At 35.6% G+C, this 16,717-nt stretch overlaps 1 protein-coding gene across 1 annotated transcript; it reads left to right on the plus strand.

Annotated features, from left to right (window-relative positions):
* Nucleotides 1-11,108: 11,108 nt before the first annotated feature.
* On the plus strand, nucleotides 11,109-14,263 carry LOC126238772 (PHD finger protein 7-like). Its single transcript, XM_049947811.1, has one exon. It carries the CDS (start codon nucleotides 11,403-11,405, stop codon nucleotides 12,768-12,770), a length of 1,368 nt encoding a protein of 455 aa, XP_049803768.1. The 5' UTR covers nucleotides 11,109-11,402; the 3' UTR covers nucleotides 12,771-14,263.
* The last annotated feature ends 2,454 nt before the right edge of the window (nucleotides 14,264-16,717 follow it).

The raw sequence follows: 16,717 nt of genomic DNA on the forward strand, positions 1-16,717 counted from the left end.
ATGGTGCAGGGAAACCCGTGCCACAATGGACAATGCAGGTATTTAAGTATACTCACTAATAAAATACATTGTATTGATTTGTTTTACATGTTTAAATTATTTTAGAAATGTGTGCTATATGACAAGGACTTGCTTGGTTTTGGTCTGCTTGATGCCATTGTCACAATGAAGAGAAATGGTTACAGGATGTGGCATATTACAGTCAATATGTCCTGGATAAAGCGTGAAGGCTATGCAGAATTCATTTTACTCTTTTTTCCCTTGCATTTCATCCAAAATATAACATAACCCATCCCTTGTACTACTTTTATATGCAGTATAATTGCGTACAGAAATCTTTCTCGAAAATTAAGGCAACATGCTTCTGCCATGGTGTATATTCAACATTCGCTGAAAGTTAACTGATGCACAGAGAAAATTTTTATCTCCTTTTTTTATTGGTCACAGACATATGTTGATATTCTTAAACTTCTTCTCTATGCATATCATTGTTTAATCTCAAATTTCGTTCTAAATTTTTATTTCGATTTGGTTGACTTTCTCAGAAAGGTTGCAGTTATCTTTCATGGGACATGAAAACCTAAATCATATTTTGTGAAGGTACTGCGAAAAATACCTTGCTTGGCTGGTTGAATGTTCTTTTCCTTACAATCAGCAATGTAAAGTCTTTCACGGTTAGTAAAATTGCCAATTTCAAAAGACAAGTACAATATTGTAGACTTCTTCTGCAGCAATGAGAGAGTACCACAGGAAAGCTATCAAAAGATTTTTACTTGTTTACTTTCGGCCTTTGCGGTCCTATTTTCAGGTATATGCCTCCCTGACCATCTGGTTTTACCTCCTGTGTACTCACAGTGTTTTAATAGTATTTCTGAAAGTCGTCTAGCTAATGTATAAACTTTTCACCAAAACCTGCTGGCACACCTATTCTTGTATCTTATTTACCATAACTTTATACACTGTTTACTCCTTATTTGAGATTCTGCAGCTTTAGTTTTTTTTTCTTGCATCTTTTCCCATAGCCATGCAGTTTAACAGACAGTTTTTCTTTAGTTCATAAAATATAAGTTTATAATAGCTTCTCATTAAAGAATAATTTTCTGCCTTCATCGCTAACTGATATGCCTATCATTTTGGCATCTTGTCCCATAGCAAGGACTTGTTTTCCCATTTGCTTTCCTTCTTTCGATACGTTTCATTTGCTTAACTTCTTTCGTTTAAATTAGGACATTCCGTTATTGTTAACTATGTCTTGTTTACACCTCTCTCCTCTTGCTCCACATTCTCGCAAGTTTGTTTTTTGTGAAGGCTAGAACATGTTGATCTCCTGTATTTCCTCATAGATGGGTTGTAATATTGTTTTTGTTTCACTGCTTTCTTCATCTCTCTTGTCACTGGGTAGTATCCAGGTTAGATTATCAATACTGTACCATGGAGTATCTCTGCCTTCTTGTCTATCTTCAAGGAAAATTATTGATGTGGCGACTGGAAAATGTTGTACTCCCTCATAACAGTTCTACAGGATTGTAACTTGAGTAGCACCATTGTTTCTCCTTCTTACTCGCCACTGGATAGCTTCAATGTTGTATTAACAATTGTTGCTGGTTACTATAGATAATTTTGGTATTCAGTATAATATTCAGCAGTTCATTATCCAGCTTGAAAATCATAAAGACATTCTCCTCTAAGTTTGCATAATCACAGCTGTTTCCCGTTTCTCTAGTACTTATATTATATATGTTCTTATGCTCTGAACTCTGTTCACTTTCAGGACATTTTGATATTTCACACCACACTTTTGTAACATCTTTAATGCTCTAGACATGTAAACTGACTCATTGTTAAGCAATAGTACTGTCAATTACAATACTATCGAAGTTCACATGACATTTTCAATGGGCAGCTAAAATTCTTGTCCAATATCATAGTGTATATGGTAGTCCAGTTCAAACCAAATAATGGTCTATGCTGTTGAAATTTTTATCAGTTGATGCAAATTCCTAATGATTTTTCATAAGCACTGTAAGCATAAAAAGTCACTTACATATTTTGCCGTGTAGGGGACAATACATGAAAAATTGACTGAATTCGATGAAAACAAAAAGTTTTCCTTGAACATTCTTCCAACAAAAGTTCTTACTAATATTGACTTAGAATATTATGTTAAAAATTGGAAATACCATATTTTTTAGATGTCTTTATGTGAGAATGAGTTATATGTTATCCAGAATCACTAACAAATGTGAGAATTTCATTGTTAAATACCAGACAGAAAATGAACCTGGTTCATATAGGAAATGTTAGAAGATGAAAGGTAATGTTGTATATTACTTCTATGTCTTCGACACTTTACTGCCTCTTCTCATAATAGTGAAGTATTTCAAAACCATACAACAGTTTATAACTGAAAAGTGTCTCATTTATCTAAAATTTCGGGATCTATTCACTTTTGTTTATAGTTATTGAACTGTAGATAAATCAGGAAGCACATACTTATGGTATCACAAGTGATATCATCAAGCTTGGTCTAACATTTAACCTATCTGGTAAATGTCTGTATCCCCACGCTAAATCTGTCTCATTATACTTATGAAATTACCTTACTCAACTGCATGCCAGCTATTAACTCAAGAAACGATGATTTTTACTATTGTAATAAGACAGGTGATCTGAATATTCTCGCCAAATTACTTTGAAACATGAAACTTATGATCTTCATGACATTATTTGCGTCTTGTTGCAGGAGACAGAGTCATAGACTGAGAGGGTGATGTGGAGAAAAAGAAAAAAAGCTATGTCACATAAAACTTTAGTTAAAATAAAACTCTCAAATGATGTGAGATGTGGAGTGATTTACATGTTGACTTTAAGCTGAATATAAACATTGTAAACATTCACTGAAACATTTCTGGAATTCATTAAACAGTGCTGCTTTTACACACCACTTACATCAGTTTTGACCTCCAGCGCCATCTGGATATAATATTGTGAACTGATATTCATGGTAAAATATATTTTCAGAGTTAAGTATAACAAACAAGATAGATATCTTATGAATGTCGATAGTGAAGAAACAATTGTTTAATTAAATTTAAGGAAACGTAATGGGCATCATATTCAGACAGCATGTTGTATCCAAAGAGAAAAAATGATCAGGACAAAGAAGACGAGATGAATATGGATGATATCTCGACTCCTCTAAATCGACAAACACTATATCACTGGGACACATAGTGTTCTAAATATTAGCATCATTCGGTGTGACCTTTAGTTCGACATTGTGTTAAATGAAGAAGGTGAAGAACAAGAAAACTAAAACGATATTAATTACATACTGAATGAGAGAGAAAACATTCTCACTGACGACTTTATAATTCACTTCAAATATCAATAGCAAAAACCATTTGCAACCTACTCCCATCCAAGAATCGTCTGCATATCGAAGAAAGATATGTTAAAGAATCAGAACAGCAGACATTTACTTGTGTAAAAATTTCGCTCTTCGCTCATTTTCGAAAATACGCTATCATCTGAAAAGCTACACAATTGATCATGTGTACAATCCAGAAATTGTATTGCTAATGAAAGGATATTAATCTTTTACGCCAATATGTGAATCACTATGAAAAGTGCTGGGTATGGAACAAGAAATGAACTAAAAGAATTAGTTGCTGGTGATGGATGTTTCGATTTCTGTATCCTGCTCAGTATGGTACTTGGATATCACAGGATTAAATGAAAATTACTTTAAATGCTTGCCATGAACTTGTACCAATTTGCACCAAAAAACACTTAATGTATTATCTCATACAATTTGAAAATTTGATATGAATAAATTTACTGTTAAATGCCAGAAACGTAAGTGTCTCAGGAAGAGCGAACGACATTATGGAATATCTTAAGAAATCATCTAAGCCTGACTCCAGCAGTCCATCATTGGGATTTAACTGAATTTGTTGCACCAGGGATTCCTGCGTGGTAATGGAAAGTTAAATTCAATGCAACATTCAAGGCTGGAAAATACATAATTTTAATTTTTCAAACAAACAGGAATTTAATTGTCATCACAAAAATAGATATCAAGGAGTTTAAGGTATATCTGACTTCATCTATATATCCTGAAGATAACTATTTAGTCGATTTTAGCACAAAAAACACTGAACAAGTGTATGAAATGTACTGCAGCTTTCAGTCACTGTTTTCTGAAGAGAGAGAGAGAACTAAGAAGAAATTCGTTCACGAGCCATACAGAGGTCCACAAGCATCGATTTTTCACAAAAAGATAAAGAACTACTGAAATCGTCTGTCATTGATATAAGAACTGAAATGCAAGCAACAACACCATTTTCAAAAAATCCATTAGCATAGCACCTGGTTGTTCATAAATCTGTCATAGATAGGATGCCTTCAACCAACTGGGAGATTTAATGCTTTATATATGAAAGGTGTCTTGCAGTTACTTGACTGGAAGTGAAGCCATAATCATGTTGTTGGACATGTGCCCATCTTGGATCTTTAGGCTATGTAACAACCCTTGGCAACCACAACTGATCAGTGATTTGTCAGATACATTACTCAAGGCGAGGGGAGATACTTTTCTCATGCTTAGGAAGAGTGTCTCATTTTGCATGAGTTGCTCACTGGTATATTTTCTTTTTTGCCAGAAACTTATTTGATTCCCAAGGGTATTACACTTCTTGACTGTGGATGCATTTGGACTCTATATATATGCTGTGAGTCAGATTGCAGTTGTGACCATATCGCAGGATGCAGACATTTTACACAAGGTTAGAGAGAAACATCTATCACACTTGGGATTTTTTTAGCTTGAAATTGCTCAATGCTACATTTTCTTTGTTTTCCAGAACCATGTAACAAGTCTTCTTTATTTCCAAGGATTCCATACCACAAACAATCGATTTCTTGAGAAGCGAAATGCATTTCGAATGTTCGGTGGTGCTCGTAGTAGCATGGTTGCTTTTGGCGGTTTCAAACTTGTGCAAATTAGTTATTGAAAAATCACCATCATCATAGTATTGACTCAACAGTGCTGAATGGTGTACAAACATTTATTCCACCTTAGTCGCTTGTCTACATGAAGGGTTTCAAGAAAGTGAAGTGGATTGTATATGGATGGCCAGAATATGATGTGTGTAATACTAAGGACGAGGGCTGCCCCCTCACTTTCTGCATTCAGATCAAAAATGTGTGTTGACAGATACAAAGCACTGATTGGAGAGTTAAATGTGAAGTTGTTGGACATGATTGTCACTTGTGAGATTTGCTATGATCCCAATGACTGCAAAGGAACTTATTGTTGAGCAATAAAAGAAATTTAACCGTTTTTGTGCCAATGAGCAAAATGAGCTTGTTGTTGAACAATGAAAGAAATGTAATACTGGTTTCATAAAATTTTAATTTTGATGTCAATGAGAGGAATGAAACCTGTTGTTAAATAATGAAAGAAATATAATGTTTTTAACACTGAAAAGAATCTAATGTTTTAACAATAATATTTGTAACTGGAGTACTTTTGCTTGTTTGTTTGTTTATTCTCTATCTGTAACGTATTTCATAAAGTACTACTTGATTCCTATGATATCTTGCTCTTGTAACTGACTTTATTGTAATCAGCATTAAAGCTGAAATAGCTTAAGAACTGCATCACCAACATGAGAACTTTATCCAAGGAGAATCGTTATCTCCAAGGAACTGATGACCTTTATCACACCAGTATGGTTTACCACATTCCATATGTCAAATACGGTCCAGGTTACAAATGTTTATTAACAGTCATTGGTGTGTATTTCAGATATGCATATGTCACTGCTCTAACGACTGAATGTGGTGCTGAGGTTGCAGATGCACTTAGAAAAATTTACAAGGAAGTAATAACATTCCAAATCATTTACAAGAAGACAGGTAATTAATTTTACAATACTCATTCAATGAAGCTAAGGAATAAACATAAGATGAATCACCACTCAGCATTTTCGATCTTGAAAGCTTCATTTGTGGAACGATTCAAGAGAAACCTTAAAGAAACGTCTTCAAATGTTTCGCTGCTCAGGGTTGTTTCAAATGGATTGATATGGTGCAAATTTACATACAACCCACATCTATTCATGTAAGACCTGTTAACATGAAAAATAATAGTATTTTGTGCACTGTGTATAATAAAATCAAGACGACATATCCACAAGAAGCTGAAGCCAAAGTCAGTGGTTTTGTTGAAATTAGTAAACACGGGGCAATTTTTGAGAAAGGCTACACTCCCAGTTTGTCTACTAAGATACTCAAAATTTAAGCATTTCATGAGACCAATCCAAGAACATGCCTGCTGCAAGATTACATGTCATGGTGTGTGACAGGAGGTTTCCACAGCACAAAACTACAAAAAACCAGCTGTTTGTCCCCGTATGTAGTGGAAAATTCATACAAAATGAAGGAAACAAAGCATTTGTAAGGTGACTGGCTTTTAATAAAACACACAGTTCCTGGATTATTTTGTTAGAGAGAGAAATGGAGGGAGAGAGAGAGCGAGAGTACATTTGTGTCCTGGCTTTAATCTCTGCAGGAGCAGAAGCAGTGACAGTAGATGGAGCAGGTTGTCAAACACCTTATGCTGATATACAGGCTATCTCTCTCACACTAGCCACAAGTTGTCAATCTCTCTCTCTCTCTCTCTCTCTCTCTCTCTCTCTCTCTCTCTCTCTCTCTCTCTCGACCATTCAGAAATTTTGTGCCAATATTTTCAAAAATGAGATAAGCTCAAGGGAAGGGCATGTACTTTTTCGGGAGTTCTGCGGTCTTTGAACTTGGGGTCATTTTTATGCAATACAGTCAATTTACTCCCTTAGTTTAATACTATGCAGAGATTTACTAGAGGCACAGGGGGAGAACAGGGGGAAGAGAAGAGGTACAAAGCTCAACTGGACTATAGTTGAGTCGGCACAAGTTGATCCCTGACAATTGGTATGGTCTGGACGCAGAAACTTCATTGGCCTACCTCAACCAACAACATAACACAATTTTGTAAATGTCTCTTTGATAATGCCTGAGTTTTGTCATAGCTCTGCATATAACTACAGTTTTCACCTTCAACTGTCAGCACTTTGTGGTTGAAAATTAGCAAATAGTGCTGCAAGTATCTATTCTGATGAGAAATTTTTTTAATGCAAAATATTTGTGTTTGTGTTTCAGATAACAGAGTGAAGTACATATTGACAATACTGTGCAAGTAAATGCAGACTACTCATGCAACCATATATTGTTAGAGAAAAGTATTACTTAGGCTGGTATTACATTATCATATTTCCTTGACAATGAAATATGATCAAATATTTGTCAAATTTCTTTGACAAAGATCTTTGATATGTCGTTAAAAAGAGGTATAACACTGTCAACATATTTTTCATTAAAGTTCAAGGTGGCGTACAACAGCACTTCGTTACTATGTGCTGCAGTTGCTTGTATCACAATGGCATTGTGTGCGCATTTGGAAGAGAAACAGCAGAAAAAAAAGGAAACATACTTGGGCGAAGTCGTGAGTTTTATGTCGAGATAAGAAACGTATTCAGCAATTTTTTTGGGAGTTGTAAGTGTATGAATTACTTACAAATGGAATAAAGTGCACTTCAATATTTGCCCAGCGAAGTGGCTCCTCATAGTCAAAACAGAATACTCAGTTCAGAAATGCTACATGTGAACAAGACAGGCTCACCACAACACTATGATTTCTTGCTACAGGAGAGAGCTATTCTAGCTTAAAATACAGCACTCCAATACCACAGACCAAAATAATTCAAGAAACGTGTGAAGTGATTTATAAAGCAATGAAGGAGGAATACCTGAACGAAAATAAATGTTTAGCACACACAATATGGGCAATAAGAACCATTTTCATTTTTGAATAATTTAACTAATAGAATTATTGTTCCAACAACCACAAATGTAACCACATTTTAACTTGTGGCATCCAAAGTTCAAAAGTAGATAAAGTAGAATGGAAAGCTAACATTTTTCTTTTTATTTGAGAGTCTGGATGTTTCCAAATGTAGAGGTAGATGGTTGTAGCTGCGAGTGTTGATTTGAAGATGTCTGCAGCGTTTTCCATCTGCCTACCAGCATATGATCAATAGCATATGTTGTGCCCCTTGCTTACCCACCACCCAAGTCAAAGCAAGATTATTAAAAAGAGTCGAAGGAACATGTCAACTAAATTTTGTAGCTATATTTACAAACACACTACAGGCATCAAATACCTGTAGCAGTGCCAGCACTCCAAGCTGTTAATTTAACAGTGCAATGAATAGAAGACGAAAGAATGTATGATTAAATTCACAGCAATGCCCTGGATTTGATGACATTTCCTTCATGAAAGGCAATATTTGACGAAGTTGCCTATTTCTCTATCAAATTTCTTTGACATCGGTATTAGACATCTCAACTTTGTTTGACAGAGAAACATGACACTGTAATACTGGCCCTATGTAAATCATTAACAGACTTACTGCAAACTGATTGCAAGGGCATTGTTGACTGTGCTTAGATTTGTATTGTATTTTTGGACTAACATTTTCCGTGTGAGCATCAGACACAAGCAAATAAAAATCATAAAATGTGAATGTAACCATAAAAATATTTTATATTTACTTTGGATAATATTGAATCGAAAATATGATTCCTTGCTCTCACACAATGTTCTGAAACAGTTAAACTACTACTCCTGTCGTAGAAACACAACTAGAATTCGAATAGTGATACTATCAAGAATGTGATATTCCATCAGCTGTAATGACTTCCTCAGTATGCTTTATTGAAGCATAGGTCATATTCAGTACTGATATCCAATTGTCCTAAAAATTATAGGAGTAATAAACTGTAACTGACTAACTTGCTGTTGACTGAAGTTAAAATCTTCTGGGTTATTAGGCCGCATCGTGTTTCACATGATGCAGCCTAATAACCCAGAAGATTTTAACTTCAGTGACAATGACCACGAAAGCCTGCAGACTTACATAAACTTGCTGTTGTAGGTATCACGTTCAAAATATGTTTTTAGTTTCATGAGAGGCTCTCCTATTTATTAGTGTACTATTACCTATATCTTCCAGTTTTTCAGATGACAGGCAAATCTGTTTCAAATATTACCTTTAATCACCATTTCAACTGGCAATGAAAAGTTGCACATTCATCTCCCAACCTGCACACCAGCCATTCGACTGGCCTGTGGATACGATCTGCTGGCTCTCTATCATGCCAGCTTGCTTGATAAGCAGAAAAGTTAAAAGCTGTTTAACTTATTGGCCATCTGAACCTCTTGCACCATCATCCAAGAGCTACAGCAACTGCCACTAGATAGATCTGTTCTCATTCTGCTTCAATGTATCCCAATAGTATTGTAACCAAGGCAATAGACTTGCTGTGGTTCACATTCCTGCAAACCAGTCAATATTGCAAAGATATTTAATTTAAGTAGAATTATAATATATTTTTGGTTGAGTCACTGAGTCTAACTATTACCGCAAAGTTGAAATAGGTAATTCACTAGTGTCTTCAGATATTTAAAGCTGCTCTTGACCTAATGAAAATCCCATGTAAATATGATAGTGCTCTTACTGGCACAATCACTGAATGATGAGTGTTCTACATGGGATTTTAATTAGATGAAAATTAGCTCTTACACTCTAGAACCAGTAATAATTATTCTATTTCCACTAAAGGAAATAGTTATTATCATTGTGTTTTGAAATTAAAATAAGCCTAACTTTACAATCTAAACTGTTCACCAATAACATGAAATTCAGCAAGTGCCTGTGCTTAGTTATAATACTTCTGTAGTATGTTGTGTTGCTTTGAACAATACTGTGTAACTTTATTACAAATAAGTAGTTATAAAAAATTACTGAAGGCTATAATGAGATTTCTATGCTAAGGATTAACGAAGTTATCCCACTTTCAATACATTTATTTAATAGTTAAAGATAAAATCCTATTTTCTTGAGATGACATTACCTATTCACATACACAAACCCACTTTTCACGACCTATGCTGTCGAACGAACAAAAGTAGAATAACGCCAGATCCACCGGCCACCACTTGTTCCTAGACAAATTGATCGCTAAACTCAGTACAGCATAACTGGCGTTTGGCTGAAACTGGTCGATCTCGTTGACATGACAAATAGAGCTGTAGCATAGGTTAGATTGAGAGATGATGAATTGGTGGTGGGTTGGTTACGTTAATTAATAAGAGTGACAAAGTTTGTGTTAACAGAGTGACCTGTAGCGTAGCCTTATGTTTACGTTCACGCCATATTTCATCGCTTTATTTGTGGCGAACGCCAGTTGTATTGTACTCGTTGTAAGCGGCCCATAAACGATCAATAATTGCGACAATATTTCTAGTATGCGTAATAATATTGACCGTCTATTAGTCAAATTGAGAATATCACAACTTTTGGAAATATAATCTGCTGCCTGATAATATTGAGCCGTCTGTGGGCAGTACCGACAATATCCGTGACAGACCAAGGACGTAGGTTAGCTTACCGGTACATTTGTTGTTGTTGTGTGGAAAATGAGTTCAAAACAAGATAAAAGTGCATAGAAATATGTAAATCGTTGCCATCACTTAGGGATGTTTCAGTAAATTACTACAAAAACAGAAACGTTAAGAAGAATGATGTTGCTCAGAAAATATGGGAACGGCCGCGAAGAAAGATTTTTTAAAAATTAATTAATGCTAAGTTATGAATAAAAGCATATACAGATTTCTACATGTGAGTATACATAATTTTCCCAAATATAATTATTTAGTGCACGTAGGGTTGATTGTAGAAACATTGCTGACTGGAGATCAATTTGTATATTATTTCAGAAATTGAACTAAAGCAACGATTTGACAATGTTATTCAACGTGTGGGGTCACAATTACGTGATGGTGAGGGAGGTGCATGTGGCCAGTAAGTTAATCAGCTTTTATTAACTATTCTATCTGGGCATGTGGTATGAAAGTGAATCCAGCAGTGTGTTTCCGCACGCCAGTTGACTGGTCGCTTCTGTGCAAGTTTTCGTTGCCTGTGGAAGAAAGGCTTAACTAATCACGATTTTGTTGGTCTAGTTGTTTTATGAAGTTCTATATATTCTGTTAATCACACAAAATTCTCGTATACTGATTCTAAATTTGCAAATTATGCAATTTAAGACTGTCGTTCCAAATTTTGTTTACCGGAAGTACGTGATTATGCTACAGTCAGCTGTTATGTGATCGGTAACAACTGGTTGCCATTGGTGGTTGCACTGTCAGGCGTTTTGTTGTTGTTTACAAAAGTGAGCATGTGAATGTGGTAACCGCGAAGTGCGTAAGTGTAGTATCAGTGTGACAGTTTGTAAGAACAATGGGCAAGATAAGAAAAGAGAGATGTTGCTTTTGCAATTCCGTAGTTGATGACGAAATTCGTTACGGTGAGTTTCTTGAAATGGAAACTGTCGCCACGCATTACTTCTGTTTGCTACTGACCACGCACATACGACAGAATGGAGAAGACGATGAAGGCATTCGGGGTTTCTTGTTAGATGACATTAAGAAAGAAGTGCGACGTGTGAAAAACGTTACTTGCAGCTATTGTAAAAAAAGAGGTGCCTCGATATACTGTGGGACGCCAAAATGCCACAAAGTTTTTCACCTACCTTGCGGATTGAAACAGTCGTCATTTCACCAATTCTTTGGAGCATTCAGAACCTTTTGTGATAAGCACAGACTCGTTCAGAAAGTTGACGCATTGGCTTTGAAGAAATTTCAAACTGATTATGTCACCTGTTCTATATGTTCTGATGATTTAAGGCCAAAACCGTCCCCAGAAACAATTTGGGCTCCTTGCTGCAATATGTGGTTTCACAAAAACTGTTTGCAGAAACTAGCTCTCAGTAGTGGCTACTTTTTTAAATGTCCGTTGTGTTGTAATAAGCCTATTTTTGAAGAAACAATGAAATTATATGGCATATTTGTCCCGGAACGAGATGCCTCTTGGGAGCTAGTACCAAATGCTTATGAAGAGCTGCTTCAGACTTATGCTCGTTGTGATGCTAAGATATGTAGGGCAAAGTCACGTTCAGTTAATGTGAAAGGAAAAATGTGGGAAATAATATTGTGCAGATACTGTGGCTCTCAAGGAACACACAAAATCTGTGGTAATCTTAAGACAAAAAGGCCTGTGTGGGAATGCTCAACATGCAGTACAGTTGTGAACAAAGGTTCTGATGAAGATGATGAAGACGAGGAGATTTCAGTTGATATTGAGAGCGTACCAGACCAGCCCTCAGAGGTCACCGGTTTGCATCTCAGCGACACCACCAGAATTGTAAGGAGTGTAACATCTGCAGAAACAGCTCCACAACAAGAGCAGCAGTCCCCACTTCAAACAGAATCAGCATCTTTGCAAATGCCCAAAGAACAGCCTGCCATTACATATAATACTATTACGGATATTGAAGAAAATATAAGTGTAGTAGTGAGCTCAAGTGATTCAGATATAGAACTTGTTAACTACGAACCACAAGTTAGGTTAGTTGACAATCATAAATATGAACTCAAGACAAAAAGTGGCAATTATGTTGAAGTTGTGAAGTTGAATGAAAATATATGTACAGTTCCAAAAGTAGCAGGTGATATAAAAGTAATACGTAGAAAAAAGATTATACAGATAGATGATAGTGATATTGCAGAAATTTCTGAGCCTGAGTCAGAATATGGAATGTGTGATTAATATGTGTGTGTTTGTTGAATCTGTCTTTTGAAGAATTGATTCTCATCCATTCAGTATATACACAGTACAGTTACGATTAATGAGTGTTGTGCCTTTTTAAGTGTAAATTCTTGCTGAAGTATTGCCCACATACAGCCAGAAAATCAAATATAGAACTGTTCTTGTTTGTCCTTGAATGAGAAGCTCAAATAACCCACTGCTATTTTTCCATTTGAGAACACTGTTTTGTCACCAGTGATTTCTGCTGTTCAAAATTGATGTGGTTATTCAAAGAAATGTTTGTAAGGAATTGTGTGTTTCTATAAAATATACAGTCGCTGTGGGATAGAGCAAAAAATTGTTTGGTAACGTACTCATTGTAGCTCATGTATAGGTAGTACCAACTGTAATTTATCGAAAATAGGAACTAATTTGTCACTAGATTCTTCTTGAATCTTACCTCAGGAAGTTAGGCCTATTGATTAGTAATGTGGCAGATTTCTTAATGTGTGTGTCTTATCATGAAACATATTGTCATTGTTATGTTAAGAAAAGAGTGGTACATATGCATTAAGTTGAACTACATTAACATAAAATTTGTTTTATCCCTGCACTTTTTTTAATGGGGCAATACTTGTTCCAGCCCTCAGAGATTTGTATTTTCTTGACAGTGTTCTTCTAGTAATAGTGTGTGATGCCAAAGTATGACTGCAGTTGCTGTTTGTTTACTGTTATATTTTGACTGTTTTAATTTCTTGTCTCACTTGCAGTGTAAATTTTTGTCTACAGTCTGTCTGAGCATTTCCCGAGCTATATGTTTACGAAAAAGAGCAAATCTCTAGATTTGTCATAGATTTTTTTCTCTGGAATGATTCCTGTTTTACCGTATTGTGCTTTGTGTGCCTACAAATGTAAATGTAAAAACAAATTGTTGAGGCTTTTTGTGTGAACTAAGGAATGCCCAGCAACAACCAGAGCTGGTTTGAAATAGCTCACAGCCAATGTTTGGTATGTAATCGAGATATTAGATAATTTTGTGTTGTTAAGCAACAAGAAATGCAAGGTTATTTGCTTCATATAGGTATTTGATTGTTGAGTTTGTTTTCTTTACCATTTCAGAAAAAAGAAAAGGAAGAGTGTGTGTGTGTGTGTGTGTGTGGTGTGTGTGTGTGTGTGTCCTCAGTAACAAACAGAAGCAGTAGCTTCAGTGAGAGTTTCAGCTGCACCATTAGGCCTCGAAAAACCTACTAAAATTTATATATTTTTCAATGTATCACATACTGACATGGTATTAAACTTCTCAGTTTGTGTTTAAATGTGTTATAATTTATGGCCATGTACATATTAATCAGCTATTGTGAAAACTGGTTGCAGCTTTACATGTAACCTTCTGTGGTACGATATTTATACCACTTCCGGTGTATTTATTTGTTATTCTTGTGAACTTTTCTATAGTGTGTGTGTGTTGCTCGTCAGTCTATGAATAAATCTCCAATGACACTTGTTTTCATTTTTTTTTTCACTGGCTACATCAATTCTCTGTACATTACAATTGTACTTTTCCCATGATGAATGTCTTCTCTCATAAACACATTATCGTACTGATGAAGACTACTTTGTGTTCAGAAAAAAATGTGTAATTTCTGACATTTCTGGAGCTGACACTTTGTGTGTGTGTGTGTGTGTGTGTGTGTGTGTGTGTGTGTGTGTGTGTGTGTGTGTGTGTGTGTGTGTGTGTGTGTGTGTGTGTGTGTGTGTGTGTGTGTAGTGGGAGCTTAGCATTGTATAGAATGCCCTCACATCATATATTCACACCAATTTTTCTGTCTTGGATACTGGCATTCCAATCTGTGGTTTTCAGTAGAAAAAACTAGGCTAACTATTGTATGGTAATGACAAACCTCATGCAAAAAAGTGCTTTGTGGAGATGGTAATGGCAGCTACTCAAGTTTTAACAGTCGGCAGCTTCACTTCACAAACCACCTACATTCTATTTAGATTGTACCATACTAAAATAAAAGATTCCACAATAGACATTTTTAAATTTTGTTTGTATGTGATTTTACTTTGGCTCTATTACTTTTCCATAATACTTCATGATGAGTCTCAGCCATCTAGCATTTCATATAGTAAATGAACTTTTTATTTAACCAAATATGTGTGTTCCTGGAGGGACTCAAGCAGGTGGTAGAACTGTGCAAAGAAATGTTGCATCTTCATTGTTTTATCAGCACAGAATTCTGTCCAACATTTCGTGGATTCTCTTGCTTTATGTATTTGTTTCGTGAAAACCTGCGACTGTGAATGCGCAAAGGAGACAGTATAGTATGTGAATTACACTTAAACACATCTACATCATGTTGCATTTTACATTCATTATATTCTAAAGTGGAAATTTGTTCCATTTTTTCCTTCCCTTTTTAGTAAGTAACAGATTGTATCTTCCAGTTCTTCCTGTGTCTGTCAAGACCTCCTTTACACAGTATTTTGCCATAAAATCCGTTTGTCATCCGTCTTTTACTAATATATGGTCCATACGGTTTATGTTTCTTGAAGAACTTTTCTGTCTTTGTTTATTTCATTGACGACATTCGTATTTTTTGTCGTAAGGTCCAGCTGTTACCTTTCCTACTCATCCACATTACTTTTACCTCTAGTTGCTTTTTAGTTACTTTACCAGTTCTTTAACACTTCACATGATGAGCAGTCCACTGCAGACAAAGGATTTCTGCTGATGTGTTTGTCACATATAAATGAAGCTAAAGAGCAGTTATAGTCCCTTATAAAGGTAATTTATTCAACTTACATTACATTTGTATAAAGTTTCCATGTGTTACTTATTACACTTGTGCTTGTGTGATTCACAGCTACCTAAACTCACAACAATATGTATTGTTTATGCATAATGAATGTCATATGTCAATGGAAAAGCACACAATATAGTAAACACGAACAACGTTACATTGTTTTGCTGGTGCTGTCTTGGATCACATTAAGTCTTGGTACATTTGACAGTGAAAGTTGCTTTCTTTGAAGCCCTTTGTGAGTGGACTTTACTATGCTCTTCCATCAAATGGACACAGCATCATCTTTTTGGTCATTCAGCTAGGTGTACCCCATTAATTATTATCTTCTTATGGAAGAGATTGCCATCACACTTGTCTTTGAATTTGACTTTTAAAAGAAGTACATCTTCTTTTACATTTCTAAACCAGGGCATTGTAGTTGGATGATTTCAATCAAAACAAAGTGGAAGATCTTGGTCAACCTATTGCCATACATTTGTTTGCTGTGATCGTAAAATTCTACAGATGTATTGTGGATTGTATCTGTAATTCTTTTTCTAGTTTGGTGTATACTTACATCGTAAATGTGGTGGATGCCATTACTGTAATGATTCTGCACTCTTTTGTTTAAGGTCTTCATTTGCATTTAAGGATGGTGTTTTGGCTGCATACATAACTACTGTCTCCTGAACCATTTCATATTGATGTATTTTAGTGTTTTGTGGAAGGCTTTTCAGATCATATGTGACATTTGGTAGGTTATTTCAAGTTCATATATTCATTCCTTAAGTGCTTCCTTGTCCAGACTGCTTTTTGTAATGGTGTCAGTCATGTACTTAAATGTTTCTATTTGCTGATGTGTCCATATTTCGTATGGAGTTTTGGGGGGAGGGGGGTCATCTTTGATATTAGTCATTATTTCCTTCCAGTCTGATTTAAGTTCTAGCAGCTTCTATGGCATTGAACAGTGTAGCAATATCATCAGCAAGAGCCAGGCAGTCTGCCATTGACTCCCTTGGATTAAGTTCCCATTCTAATGAGACCATAGTTGGTTTCCGTCAGTCTAATTTGCCAGGTTATGATGATTTTTCAAGAATGCATTTGAAAAGTATTTGAGACAGCCCATTGCCTTCTCTGATTGTTCTTTTCACCTCAAAGGAATCTAAGAGGCATTCTAGGAAC

The sequence above is a fragment of the Schistocerca nitens genome, chromosome 1 (assembly GCF_023898315.1).
Source record: "Schistocerca nitens isolate TAMUIC-IGC-003100 chromosome 1, iqSchNite1.1, whole genome shotgun sequence".
Lineage (NCBI taxonomy): Eukaryota > Metazoa > Arthropoda > Insecta > Orthoptera > Acrididae > Schistocerca > Schistocerca nitens.